Consider the following 14,081-nt stretch of genomic DNA (forward strand, 5'->3'; position numbering starts at 1 on the left):
GGCCACCCCAAGCTCTTTCCTCTGCATCATCCCCAACTCGGGATCCGCTACTCCCTGTCTGTTTAACGGAGCATGGTGCTTGGCAGATCCGCCTTGCCAGCAGACAGCCACGGCAGCCAGAGCAACCTGAGCTGTGAAACACGCAGCTCCACGATGAGCCAGTCTGCATGGAGAAGCAGTTGCTCAGCCCACCATGCTACAATGTGGGCAGCTTCAGGCAGCCGCAGGAAGCCCTCCTCCCCAGGCAAGACTTTGTGAGTGGCTGCAGCTCTCCAGCTTTCTCCCTGCTCTCCCTTCCATGAGTTTTTTCCATGCCTTGATGCCCAGCTGGCAGCTGGTCTCAAGTGGGGTACCCCAGCATCAATACTGGGGCCACGTTCCCCATCCTCATCAGAGTGTTGGATGAGGAGACAACTGCACCCTTGCCTTGCAAGTGAGGCTAAACTAGGGGAAATGGGTGTACAGTGAAAGGCAGAGCCTCAGTCTAGGTGGACCCCGAGAAACTCAAAATTTGGGTCAACAGAAACCTCATGGACATCAACAAGATAGACAAGCTAGATAACCTTAGGTTTCTCCCAGGCTGGGGACCGAGGGGCTAAGCAGGGTCCCAGTGAAAAGGACCTGGGACAAGGTCCCAGACAAGGTCTGGACAATAGGCTGAACAAACAGGGCAAGCTACCTCCCTGGGCAACAGGAGGTGGAGTGTAGCCAGCAGCCTGAGAGAAGGGGTTGTCCCCTCCGCACAGCACCAGAGAGCCCACAACTGCAATGTGTCCAGGTGGCCAAGAAGGCCAATAGCATCCTGGCTTTTATCAGAAATAGCGTGGCCAGTAGGACGAGGGAAGTGATCGTCCCCCTGCACTCGGCACTGGTGAGGCGGCACCTCAAATACTGTGTTCAGTTTTGGACCCCTCGCTACAAGAAGGACATTGAGGTGCTGGAGCGTGTCCAAACAAGAGCAACGAAGCTGGTGAAGTGTCTAGAGAACAAGTCTTATGAGGAGCAGCTGAGAGAACTGGGGTTGTTTAGCCTGGCAAAAAGGAGGCTGAGGAGACCTTATTGCCCTCTACAACTACCTGAAAGGAGGTTGTAGCGAGGTGGGGGTCATCTCTTCTCCCAAGTAACAAGCGATAGGACAAGAGGAAATGGCCTCAAGCTGTGCCAGGGGAGGTTTAGATTGGATATTAGGAAAAACTTCTTCACCGAAAGGGTGGTCAAGCATTGGAACAGGCTGCCCAGGGAAGATGCCGAGTCCCCATCCCTGGACGTATTTAAAAGACATGTAGATGTGGTGCTTAGGGACATGGTTTAGTGGTGGACTTGGCAGCACTAGGTTAACAGTTGGACTTGATGATCTCAACAGTCTTTTCCAACTTAAATGATTCTATGATTCTAACTGGGCCCAGACTGGCCCCCCCAGTTCAGGGAGAGGTGAAGGAGCTGGAGAGGGACCAGCAGAAGCTGCTGGTAGGGCTGGGGCCTGGGGCTACAAGAGGGGTGGGTTGAGATCTACCAGGATCATGCAGCTACCTGGAGGGCAGATGCAAAGGCAATGGATCCACACTCTCTTGGTAGGACATGAGATGTAGAAAAGGACAACAGACATTAATTGCAGCTTCAGGCTGGACAGTAGGAATTATTATTTCCCTGGGGAGGTGGTGCAGCTGTGGGACACAGAATCATAGAATCATAGACTGCTTTGGGATGGAAGGGACCTTTAAAGGTCATCTAGTCCATTCCCCCTGCAATTGGCAGGGACATCTACAACTAGATCAGGTTGCTCAGAGTCCCATCCAGCCTGGCCTTGAATTTTTCCAAGGATGGGGCATCTACCACCTCTCTGGGCAACCCGTTCCAATGTTTCACCACCCTCGTAAAAAATTTCTTCCTTGTATCTAGTCTGAATCTACCCTCTTTTAGTTTAAAAAACATGACACTAGAGAGGTGGGGCAAGTCCATCCTTCAAGACACAGCTGGGTAAAGCCATGGATGATCTTACCCTGTGCTGGTGGTGTTTCTGCTCCAAGTGGGAGGGTGGGCTAGAGACCCCCAGGGGTCCCTTCCCAACAGTATCACCAGGATCCTGCAAGCCCAGTGGGGGGCAACCTCCCCACCTGCAAATTCTTTCCCTTCCCCACACCAGGAGTCCATCCCACAGACCCAGGACACCTTTACAGCCAAGGTCCTGTGCACTGGACCACAGCCCCATCCCAGACATGCCAGGACCTGTGCTGGCCTGCATCCCACCAAAGCTGAAGCCCATCACTTCCGCCGCGCTGCTGGGAGGCCTGGCCGCTGCTCCTGGCAGGTGATCAGCTGATCCCACCAGCGAGCTGGTGCTGCAAAGTCAGGCACAGAGATTGCCAGCGTGCCAGCAAGGGGAGAGCAAGGCCGGCAGGGACAGGGGGCTCGGGGAGCCAGGGGCAGCTCTGCCCTGAAAGCCAAGCCACCTGCATGCTGCTACCTGCTGAATAATAGAGGAGCTGACAGCCAGCCAGAGAGAAACGTGATCCTGGTTAGCCAGCCGGGGAAGACATCTGAGCTCCCAGCAGCTGCGATAGCAACTGCAGGGAAAGAACCTTTCTCCCTGCTGCTCTGTGCGGCACGGCGTGGCCGGGGTGGCTGGAGGTCTCTGCCCATCCCGGTGTGCCTGGGCAGCCAGTGCTTACTCTGGAGGCACAGGCTCGGGGCTCGGAGGATGATGTGAACTGCAGCAGGCACCCAGCAAGGCAGAGCTCAAGGGCAGAGCCGGGTTTCCTGGGAGGTGAGGCAGAAGGAGCCTGCCTGCAGCCGGTGCCTGCGCCCTGGATCCAGCAGCTCAGCCCCATGTCCAGAAGAGGGGACATGGTTTATATTCCAGATGACTCTGACTTCAGCTCCTTCAGGGATCAGTGCGAGAGCCTGGACGGCTGGCACTGTCGGTATAACAAGGCTGGCGTGACCGTGTGGAGTCAGGGCCAGGAGGAAAGCTGCACCGTGCAGAAAATCAAGGTAAGCAGATGCCGGCGGCTGCGGGACTGCCAGCTCTTCCTTGCCCCAGCTGTGTGCCCCATGGCTCCTGAGGGTCCCTGGGGTGCTGGCCCATCCTGAAGGTGCACAGCACCCTGGTCAAGCCTGCCTGGGGGCGTTTCTACTCCAAACGCTGGCAGGGTTAGTCCCCCGGCAGTGCTTCCCCAGCTGGCAAGCTGCTCTGCAGGCTCTCCCTGCCTGCCCTGCAGCTTTAGCCTCTTGACCTGCTGGGATGCCTGCTACAGTGTCCTGCCATGTGCGCACACATGTGGGCTCACATTGTGGCTGCCCTCGATCCAGACACAGGCGGGAAGGCCCTGGGATCGATTACATTATGGAGATGTCCTTGCTGGGAGCCCCCAGACATGAGACAGGCTGGTGGGATGCCTCCCTGGTGCCTCTCCCTCGGCCACACCATCCTGGGGCACATCGCCTCTCATCCTGCACTGGATCAGCATCCCGGAGAGTTTAAGAGCCCCCATGTGCTGTCTCAGGAGGTTTGCTGCTTGCCAGGGGCCAGATCTGCAATGCTGCGGAGGGACTAGCGAGGGTCAACCATCCCTCAGGCTGTTACACCTTGTTGCTCATCCACATGGCACTGCCAGGTGACCCTGAGTACATCAAGAGTGGTGCTGGGGTGCTGGGGGGCAAGGTGCATGGAAGCCCCATCACGGGGTAAGCCCTGCATGGGACCATCTTGTGGGACAACACTTGGCTTCATGGCTGGTGTCACAGGCAGAGCTTTGGCTTTTCCGGCCACCAAGGATCAGGACTACTGGGCAGTGATGGGATCCACCCAAGCAAGCAGAGCCAGAGCACCTTGCCAACAGGCTGGCTGACCTGGTAAGAAGGGCTTTCAACTAGGAGTCTCAGGGAAAGGTTACTACAACCTGAAGAGCAGGAGAGGTGTGGGGAGGTGGTGAGGAGGTGTCTGGGGTGCAGTACACTGGAGGAGCCTCTTGCACCACTCTCCTGAACACAGAGTAACCGGCAGCCTGTCTGGGCTGCCTGCACACCAGTGCATACAGCTGAGGAGACACCAGGAGGAGCTGAGCACACAATGATTGCAATGCTGCCATGGATGGAGGCTCTTCAGGGCCAAGGTGAGGAGGAGGAGCAGCACTCTCTGCAGAGGTATATCTGCAATACGTGCTGCCTTGCCACAGTGAGCCAGGGAAGAGCTTCTGGGCTAGGATCAGGGAGGACTTAAGCCAGTTGGGCATGCACAAGTCCACAGGACCAGGCAGAATGCACCCAGGGATGCTGAGAGGGCTGGCCAACATCTCTTTGAAAAGTCCTGGCAACTGCAGAAGGTCCCTGATAACTGGGAAGAGGCAAACGTCACATCCGTCTTCCAGAAGGCCAAGAAGGATGCTCCAGGGCACTATGGGCTGCTGTGTCACCTCCATCCCTGGGAAAGTGATGGAGAACATCCTCCTGGAAACCATGTCCTGAAGGACAAGGGCAGTGGGAACAGCAGCAGGGACCTACCAAGGGGAAATCATGCTTGACTAACCTGGTTGCCTCCTGCAATGAGAGGACTGGCTGCATGTGTATGGGGAGAACAGTGAAAGCCGTGTACCTTGACTTTAGTAAAACCTTTGAGAGGGTTTCCCATAGTCTCCTCATCACCAAATTGATGAGATCTGGACTGCAGAAGTGGATGATGAGGTGGGTGGAAAACGAGCTCACCACCAGGCTCATGGCATGGTGGTCAGCAGTGCAGAGTCCAGATGGTGGCCAGTTGCTGGGCCCCACCCTGTTACTGGGATGACGGGATCAAGTGCCCTCTCAGCAAGTCTGCAGGCAGCACTGAAGTGTGGAGAGCGTTTGAAGTGCTAGAGACAAAGCTGCTGCTTGGCGTGACTGGGACAGGCTGGAGGGACGGGCTGGCAGGAACCTCATGAAGTCCATCCAAGTTCAAACAAGCACAGCACAGCAGAGGGGATGCAGTTATATCCCCCTTTGCCACCACCAAGCCCCATAGAGAGGGGACCCCAGGCAGCTTCAGGGGGGTCTGAGCACCATTGCCCAGCCTGGTTCATTGCAAGAAATACCTCCTTGATGTGGTTTTTCCCTGCTCTGGAGAGGTCCTGGGCATGGTGCAGGGGTTAGCACTGCCCAGGCACCCTTCCTGAAACGTGGGATGGAGGATGCCACCCAGTCTGTGTGGGAGGGCTGAGCTTCACTGGCTGGGGCTTGGGAGTCAGAAGAGCCCCAGTCTTTCCATTAATACAGGCGTAACATGGAGAGTCCCTGAGCAGTTGGAGCTTTGGATTTTTTTGACCTGAATTCACTGTGGTTGGTCTGGTTTTGGGCTCTGTGCTTTCCCCATCCCAGCTGACTGCCTGCTGCACCTAGAGTGGCTGTTGCACAGCCTCTGTTTGTCCATGGCTGGACAGGCTTTAGTGGGGGATTTTGGGGGTGCAAGGCTGTGATGGTCCTGCTGTGACAACTGGAGCTTCCAGGAGCCCAGGAGGACCATGAGCTCCACCTCCAGCTGGAGGCATCCTTCACCCTGCAGCAGCAGCACTTCCAGACCCAGCTGGGAGGGGGTGGCTGGGGAGGGGGAGCAGGAGGAGGGGGCTGGGTGCTCCCACACTCTCCACGGTGCCCCGGGGAGTGCAGCACATCTCCAAGCCTGTCCTGGGCACGAGTCCAGCACGCCGGGCAGAAACCATCACCCAGGCCATCAGGGAAAGCTTGCCCGAGATTGATGGGACCTGCCACGTTCAGAGGGCCATCTCCAATTACATGGCACTGCCAAACACCTCATCAAAGATGCAAGGCCTCTAACAAGGAGCAGATGACATCTCCTTCCTCCCAGCATTGAGAGGAGCAGGGCAGCTGGCTTCATCAATAATGTACTCACTGGCGCTGTCGGGCAGCTCCATGGCTCCGGTTACAGCCGGGGCCCCACCAACCTCCCCAGACTGGACTCCACACACGAGAGTATCACGCCAGGCCAAGAGCATCCCTTTGCTTGCCCTGCAGGAACGTGGGGTGAGGGGACAGAGCTGGGCTCGGGGTACCCAGGCAGGAGAGCCTGGACCACCAGGCAGCTCTGTTTGAGGGCAGAGCATCCTTCTACCCCTGCTGTCCTCCTGCCTTTGCACTGTGCTGCATGCCAGCAGCTGGGGCTGGTGGCTCTGCCTGGTCTGTCCTGAAGCAGGGACATGCCCTGCGCCATGTGTGCAGAGCATTCTCCACGGCAAGCGTGCACGTGGCTTTAAAGCAGCACGGGGGCACACCACTGCACACAGGAACAGCCTAAAGTCCTTGTCCTCAGATGGGCACAGCTCCATGCTCTGGGGGTGGGTGCTGCCCCCCTGCCTGACTGCCTGTCTCCCCACAGACTCGCATCTCCTGCAAGGACGTCCCTGCTGAGACGCTCTATGACGTGCTGCATGACACCCGCTACCGCAAGAAATGGGACTCGAACATGATCGAGACCTACGACATCGGGCGCCTGACTGTTAATGCTGACGTGGGATACTACTCCTGTGAGCAGCCCCAAGGCCCTGGGCACCCCAGGGCCCCCCTCCTCAACCCCACAGACCTGTTTGTGGGTGTAGGGCCATGGGGGCAATGGGTTGGGGTGTAACAGGGTCTGCCCGCAGGGAAATGCCCGAGCCCCCTGAAGAACCGGGATTTCGTCACCCTGCGCTCCTGGCTGCCCCTGGGCAATGACTACATGATCATCAACTACAGCGTCAAGCACCCGGTGAGCCCCTGGCTGGCCCCAGCCCTGGCAGGCGTGCTGGTCCCATGGACCAGCAGGCACAGGTAGGACTGTGCGGTGGCTCGGGCAGGCTCTGAGGTGCGCGGCATCTCTCTGCAGAAATACCCACCCCGGAAGGATTTTGTGAGGGCCGTGTCCCTGCAGACAGGTTACCTGATCAAGGCAAATGGTGCCGGTGCCTGCATCCTCTATTATCTCACCCAGGTGGACCCTCGCGGTGAGTGCCAGCAGGAGGGGAGGATGCAACGTGCCTTCTTGGACATGGGTCCCATTGTGCCCTCAGAGCTCACACGCTATGGCTCTCCATCACCCGGAGGTCCAAAGGGCAATGGGAAGTGGGGAACAACACAGGGAAAAAGAGGGTTCCCTCCCAGGGCACAGAGTGGGGCATCAGCCCTGGGGAGGCTCAGTCTGGCACAGGGCACTGCAGGCTCATGGTGCCTCCTCTGGGGCTGGCTCAGATTGGCTGAGTGATGGGGCTTTGGGCTCTTGCAGGGTCGCTGCCAAAGTGGGTGGTGAACCGCGTCTCCCAGTTTGTGGCACCGAAGGTAAGCAGGGTGTGTGGCCGGTGGTGGGATGCACAGGCATCAGGGATGAGCTGCCCCAAAGTAGCCCCTTAGGTAGGGGCAGGACGGGTGCTGGGTGACTCAAGGCTTGCAGGATGGGTGCTGGGTGACCCAGGGCTCGCAGGGTGTGCACTGGGCATGCTGCTGGGGCTGTGTGGTCCAAGCCAGGCCCCCATCCCCTCCCAGCACCCCCAAAAAGCAAGCAATGGGGGAGCTGGGAGCTGGGCCCACAGACTGGGGTGGCTCCATTCCCACTGGGGACTTGGGGCACCATGATGGGCTGGACCCACTCTGCTCACAGGCAATGAAGAAGATCTACAAGGCTGGGCTGAAGTACCCAGAGTGGAAAAGCAAGCACGACCCTGGATACAAGCCCTGGGTGTACCCAGAGCAGAACACGCTGCCCAGTGTCAGCCTTGCTGAGCTCTCGGTGCAGCACGCTGACTCACTGGAGAACATCGACGAGACGGGGCTGTCTGAGGACCACCTGAGCACCAGTGACCATGAAGCCTGAGCCCTCGCCACAGCCCTCTTGTGGGGGGACGCCCTCATGACCAGGGCTTGGCAGCCCTTGGCAGGGTGGGAATTTGGCCCCCTGCACCACAATAGTCACATCTGCTCTCCCACTCCTTCATCATAGACCCCCCTACCCAGGAAGCAAGGTACTGTCCCATGGGAACCTTCAGCATGGGTGCTGGAAAGAGGGAGGATGGGCACCCTGGTCCCCCCTGCACCCATGGTGGCCCATGGAGATGTCCCCATGCAGGAGATAGAGCTGGCAGTGGGAGAAGGTGCCCCAAGGAGAGGCTGGGCAGGGTAAGAGAGGGGGAACACTTCATGGAGTGGGTAGGAGCTTTCCTGGCACCAGGATATCCCTTTGCCACTGTAAGATCTTCTAGGGGTGTCCCTCAAAGGTCCAGAAGTGGGGGATCTGTGAGGGTCCTGCCCAGAATTTGCAGCAGCACAGGGCTTGGACTGACCCTCTCTGGCCTGAGGTCTGGCTCTGCCAGCCCCGCAAGCAGGCTGGACCCACTCCAGCCCACCAAGCCCCACCCAGGCTTTGTGTGACCCCCCATCGCAGGGAGCCCTCCCAGGTCATCTCCTGGGCATCAGACTCACCTCTGCCAGCTCACTCTAGGCTCTGGGGACCCCTTCCCCAGGTGGTGTTTGGGAGGGCTTGTCCTGGCAGTGGGGTCTTGGGCAGCCTCTGTCCGCACTCTCTGTTTGCTGCTGCTGTGGTTTCTGGCACAACAATAAAGGGGTTGGTATTTGTGCAAGAGAGCTTTGGCTGGCACGGGACGGTGAGGAACCTGGCATTGAGCCCACCCTGAGGCTGTCCAGACACTAGGTCCTGGGTCAGACAGGAGGGCCAGTTCAGCCATGCAGTCCCAGCACCCAGGGGTGACCCTCAGCAGGGAACAAGGTAGGCAGTGGTCAGGCAGGAGAGGGGGATGCTAGGCTCCGCATGCCCACACACATGCGGTAAGCATGTGTGGACATGGGGCAGCTTCCACCGGACAACAGGAAGTTAGTCTAGACAGACACCACTGGGAGAACACACTGACAAATGCTGGATTTTCCATTCACCCATTCGCCCCCACGGTCCGAGGCTGCCTGCAACTGCTGGACTCCTGCCCCAGATGTGTTTAAGCCTGATCTGTGCAAGGACAGTGCAAACGGGGCCGTCACTGCTGACGGTGCTGGGGTGCTCAGCTCCAGACCTGTCCCAGCAAAGTAAAGACTAGGAGACATGGCCAGGACGTGGCAGCTGGTCTCACAGCTCTGCCTAGGCAGTGGTGGGGGACAACCCCCTGGCAGCACCCAGGGGTTGCAGCCCGCCCAGAGTCACCTACCACTGTGGCTTTTGGGGCCCCTCTGACCTGCCCAGCCTCATGCTCCCTGGTCACCCCAACCCCCTGTGGTCCCACCCAGAGCTGTGAGTGCTGCTGCCCTGTGCTTGCTTCCCCCACACCTTGCGCTTCTCCTCCTCAGTTCGTCCGGACGCCCACCCCAGCATCCTGGGCGTGGATGCTCACTGTCCCTCACTGGGGCTTACAGTGAGGTGAGCAGTCCCTTCCTGCCCCATGCTGCTCCCACCATGTCAGCAGATGGAGAACACCCACAGCAGGGAGGATTTTACCTTTGAAAAGACACACGCCAGCCCCAAATTGCCCCAAGAATTGCCCCCCCAAATTGCCCCACATATTGCATTAATCGTGGTAGAGCTGGGCAGGGAACCGTGGCCAGAGCAAGGGTGAGAAACACCCCTGGGTGCTGCCCTGATGGGACGGAGCCCACCGGCACCCCGAGCCCGCAGCGTGCTGGAGTGAAGACCACCCCACACAGCCTCGGTGCTGCGGGAGGCAGCCTCATCTCGTCTCATTCCCCGGATGTTTCTCTGCAGCAGCCGGGCTGCAGCTCCGCTGCGGGGCTATTTTTAGCCAGCCCTAAGTAGGTATGAAGAGCTGCTGCCTGAGCACCAAGAGGCCAGCGGGGAGTCCCCGCTCCTCAGCCAGCCCCAGGGAAGGCTGTGTGGGGGTGGGTGACATCTCAGCCCAGGATGCTTCCCAAAATGGCCCGATGGCATCAAGTGCATGGGGAGGACAAGGGCTGCTGGTGTGGCAGGGACACTGGTCCACATCCAGCACTGGGCTGTAGCAGAGCTCCTGTTCCCCAGCATCACCCTGGCCAGGGAGCAGGGTGAAACTTGTGGGGCTGGGAAGGGGGGCTGCCCCAGACCCTGTGGGATGCCAGGAACCCCAGCGTGGTGATTTCTTACTGAATGATATGCTACTGCTGGGTTTCCTGTGGCACAAACAGGAAGGGGGCCATGTGCCAGCATCCCTGAGCACCTGAGGGAGGGAGGGGGCAGGCAGGGTGTGGGGGGACTGGAGCCCCCAGGTGCCCTCACTGGAATGCTGGGGGAGTGGGTGGCCCACAGCCCAGTGGGGTGAGGGCCAGACACGCGGAGGCTGGAGCCCACGAGAGCCCAGCTGGACGGCTTTTCCTGCCTGGCCCCGAGCAGAGAGGAGCCGCCCTGCAGCGCAGAGATTGGAAAGGAAATGGGAAGCTGCTGCTGGACAAGAGATTAGCCCGGAGGCAGTGATGTCAGCCGGCACCCCCGAAGGATGGGGAGCAGGGGGAGCATGGCATGGGCCCTGCCTGTACACAACTCCACAGCCCACTCCAGTGCCCCCAGTGTCAAACGTGCCCCGGCTGGGGAACAATGTGACCCCATCGCTGGGATCTCATGCTTTGCATCTCCTGAGCTCATGGGTAGGTCTTGGGCAGCTCTTGCCCCCACCACCCACACTGGGACCCTGAGTTCAGCAGGGAGCCCCTGAGCAGTCGGTCTTATCTCATGGACTGGCCTTCAGCAAGGCTCTTGCCTGGAGAGGTCCAGCAAGTTTCCAAGCCCAACAGCCTCCAGTGTCCCCCTCCCCACGCCTCCACCAAGCCCTCCCAGGGGCTCAGATCTCTGCTGTGCCCCAGCAAACCCTCCGGGCTCAGTCCCAACCCCACATTTCCAGCTGTCAAACATGGCATTTGCCCTCTAGGTACAAGCCCTGAGTGTCCCTCACCCTGTCCTTCTCCCAAGAGATGCTCACACCATCACCACACACCTTCCCCAGCACAATCCAGCATGGGTAGGGCTGAAGATAGAACAAAGGCTGCCCCAGGGTGCAGCAAAGGCTGATGGCTAGGTATGAATGGATGGATAGATGGATAGATGGATGGATAGATGGAAGAATGGAGGGAGGGAAGAGGGAGGAAGGGAGGGAAAAATGGGTGGATGGAGGGAGGGAAAAATGAATGGAGGGATAGAGGGAAGAATGGATGGATGGATGGATGGATGGATGGATGGATGGATGGACGGATGGGCAGCTGGACACGTGGACCTTGAGGGACAGTGTCATCATGGGTGCTGCCCGGAAAGGGGAAGGATCGCACAGGCCAATGTGCTGGAAGGATCCAACCTTCACTTTGATCTTCTTTTCCTCCAGCCTTTGCCAGCATCTTCACAAATCCCAATCCCCCAGCCCGAGGGGTGTTTTCCGATCCTGCCCATCTGCCTTCTCCTCCAGGGAGCAGGCAAAACCTTCCTGCTGTGCGAACCCATAGACATGACAGGGCTCTCTGCCTCGGCCCAAGGAGACTAGTAACTAAATATAGATTGCATCAGCAGGTTGGCAGACACCGAAAAGATCAAGGGGAGGCTTTGAAACCTGCACTGTATAAAGTGGGCCAATAGGAAACCCTCAGGAGACAACCCAGCCACAGTACACACGTCACGGCCTGCCAGTGCCCCAGTGCTCTGCTGTGCCCTGCTCCTCTCCAACACAGCCCCATGCCAGCTGTCTGGCTCCAGGGTAGTCCCATGACTGGGGGATGCCCTGGCTCGGTCTGTCCTCCCGGCTGGGGTCTGGGAAGGGGCAGTCTCCATTGGGAACTGGGTGCTGGGGTTCAGCAGGGGTGCCTGAGCAGGGGTTTCCCCCCTGCCAGGGGAACCGAGCCCCAATCCTGGCACTTAGGTGACTGTGGAGGGAGAAGGGAGCAGGGGAGAAGGTTTTCTGCACCAAACTGGCCTGTCAGCAGCCATCAGGATGTGGGGTTGTGGGGCTGGGCCCTGCTCTTGGTCACGCCGGGCCACCAGATGGAACTGCGACTTGCCGCTCTGGGGATGTTCCAGGGTGTCCCTTCCACCCTCAGGCAATGTTTCCCTCTCCAGCAGCCCACCTCTGCCCTCCTGGCATGCAGGGAGGAGCACTGCTCCCAGCAGCAGGTTATGAGGGGTCTATAGAGATGCTGCTGGGTGCCAAACAGTGGTGAGCCGGCATCTGGACTCACGCAGGAGTGTGCTTCACTGGTGCTAATGCATCCAGCACAGCAGGATGTAATCGATGGCATGCCGGCTGCCACCAGTGCTTTGCTCAGCAACCTTCCCATGAGCGGCAGTGCTTATATTTAGCCAAACAGCTTCCTCTAAGAGGTAGAGGCAGAAGCCCAGCAGGATGTGCAGTGCACACCCTGAGGGTCCCCATGCACCCTGTCTCTGCACACCACCCAGGGTGGTACATGGTATTATCACCAGCCCTGGAGACACATCACCCCCGGCTGTAGCAGCTGGCAGGGTGTGCTGGTTTTGGCTGTGATAGAGGTAATTTTCTTCATAGTAGCTAGTATGGGGCTACGTTTTGGATTTGTGCTGAAAACAGTGTTGATAACACAGGGATGTTTTATTTATTGCTGAGCAGTGCTTACACACAGTCAAGGCCTTTTCTGCCTCTCACCCCACCCCACCAGTGAGCAGGCTGGGGGTGCACAAGAAGCTGGGTGGGGACACAGATGGGACAGCTGACTCCAACTGACCACAGGGCCATCCCACACCATACAACACCATGCTCAGCATAGAAAGCTGGGGGAGGAAGAAGGAAGGAGGAGACATTCAGAGTTACAGCATTTGTCTTCCCAAGTAACTGTTATACGTGATGGAGCCCTGCTTTCCTGGAGATGGCTGAACACCTGCCTGCTGATGGGAAGCAGTGAAAGAATTCTTTGTTTTGCTTTGCTTGCATGCGCGGCCTTTGCTTTACCTATTAAACTGTCTTTATCTCAACCCATGAGTTTTCTCACTTTTACTCTTCTGATTCTCTCCCCCATCCCGCCGGGGGCCAGTGAGCAAGCGACTGTGTGGAGCTTAGTTGCCAGCTGGGGTTAAACCACGACATGAGGAAGGGGGAGGAAGGTGAAAACTGTGCCGGGCTCGTGCTGAGTTCTGCTTCTGCTTTGTAGAAGCAAGCCTGTGATAAGGAGAAGCTGCCTTTCCACACCTAGCTGCACACACAGAGATTTGTACTGGGTGGCCCTCCTACACCAGGGGCTCCCACCACTCCCAGCTTCCCACAATGGCTTTTGAGGGCATCATTGGGGATGGGAAGAACCAGCCTGAGCTGGAGCAAGGGGGTGCCCAGGCAGCTGGACCCTCGCAGGGCAGGGATCGGCTATCAGCCTTGACATCAGGAGCAGAGAAGGGTTGAAGGGTGTTGTGAGATATCAGCCTCGGACATCCTCCGTGTGCAAGGTTGGGTAACAGCAGAGCCAGACTAACGGCCAGCCCCACTGGGGCTCTTGCGAAAAGCATTGCGTTAAAGGCAGATGCATTGGCTGGTGGTGAAAGCACAGGCTCCTTGCAGGAGAGAAAGCCTCCCGATGTCCCCCTGCCGCCCTAGACCCCACTGCCATCCTGCCCCTTGGCTCACTCCACACTCCCCTCATAATCGGGCACTGGCAGTGGGATGGGATGCTGCATTCCAGCATCCCTGCAGCACAGAGGTTTCTGTGTTCCCAACATTTCACCCAACCAGCCCCAGTGCCAACCCTCCCAAGTCCCCTCATCAGCATGAACATTTTAACCTGTTTCCTCCAATTTGGCAGCACCTTCCCAGCACCTGCACCCTGCCCAGTCCCAGGCCATGGTGTATATAGTGAATATCTCCTCTTGCCTGCAGCCAGAGGCAGAAACAGCAGATAGAACCAAACACACCCGAGAACTTCAACGATATCCCTCGGCAGCACAGCCTCGAGGTGTGGGTCTCAGGGAAGCCTGGTCCCCCCATGGCAATGCATGTCCAAGGGCTCGTGGTGGGGAGCAGGACCCTTGCTGGGAAGATGAGAGAAGGAGCATGAGAGGGTGAGTGGGGAGGGGGGAGCAGCCCCCAAAGGAGGGCAAAGCCTGGCTGAGGGGCAGGACACAGGGCAGCTGG

General features: G+C 58.4%; 1 protein-coding gene across 1 annotated transcript; it reads left to right on the forward strand.

Moving 5' to 3' along the window:
- Positions 1-2,826: 2,826 nt before the first annotated feature.
- LOC309596139 (START domain-containing protein 10-like) lies at positions 2,827-7,831 on the forward strand (the record flags this gene model as incomplete). Its single annotated transcript, XM_082323933.1, has 6 exons — positions 2,827-2,991; positions 6,365-6,512; positions 6,630-6,733; positions 6,851-6,968; positions 7,247-7,299; positions 7,619-7,831. The coding sequence occupies 6 exons, from the start codon at positions 2,827-2,829 to the stop codon at positions 7,829-7,831; spliced, it is 801 nt and encodes a 266-aa protein (XP_082180059.1).
- Positions 7,832-14,081: the final 6,250 nt, after the last annotated feature.

Source organism: Platalea leucorodia (genome assembly GCF_965183815.1).
Source record: "Platalea leucorodia genome assembly, chromosome: 11".
NCBI lineage: Eukaryota > Metazoa > Chordata > Aves > Pelecaniformes > Threskiornithidae > Platalea > Platalea leucorodia.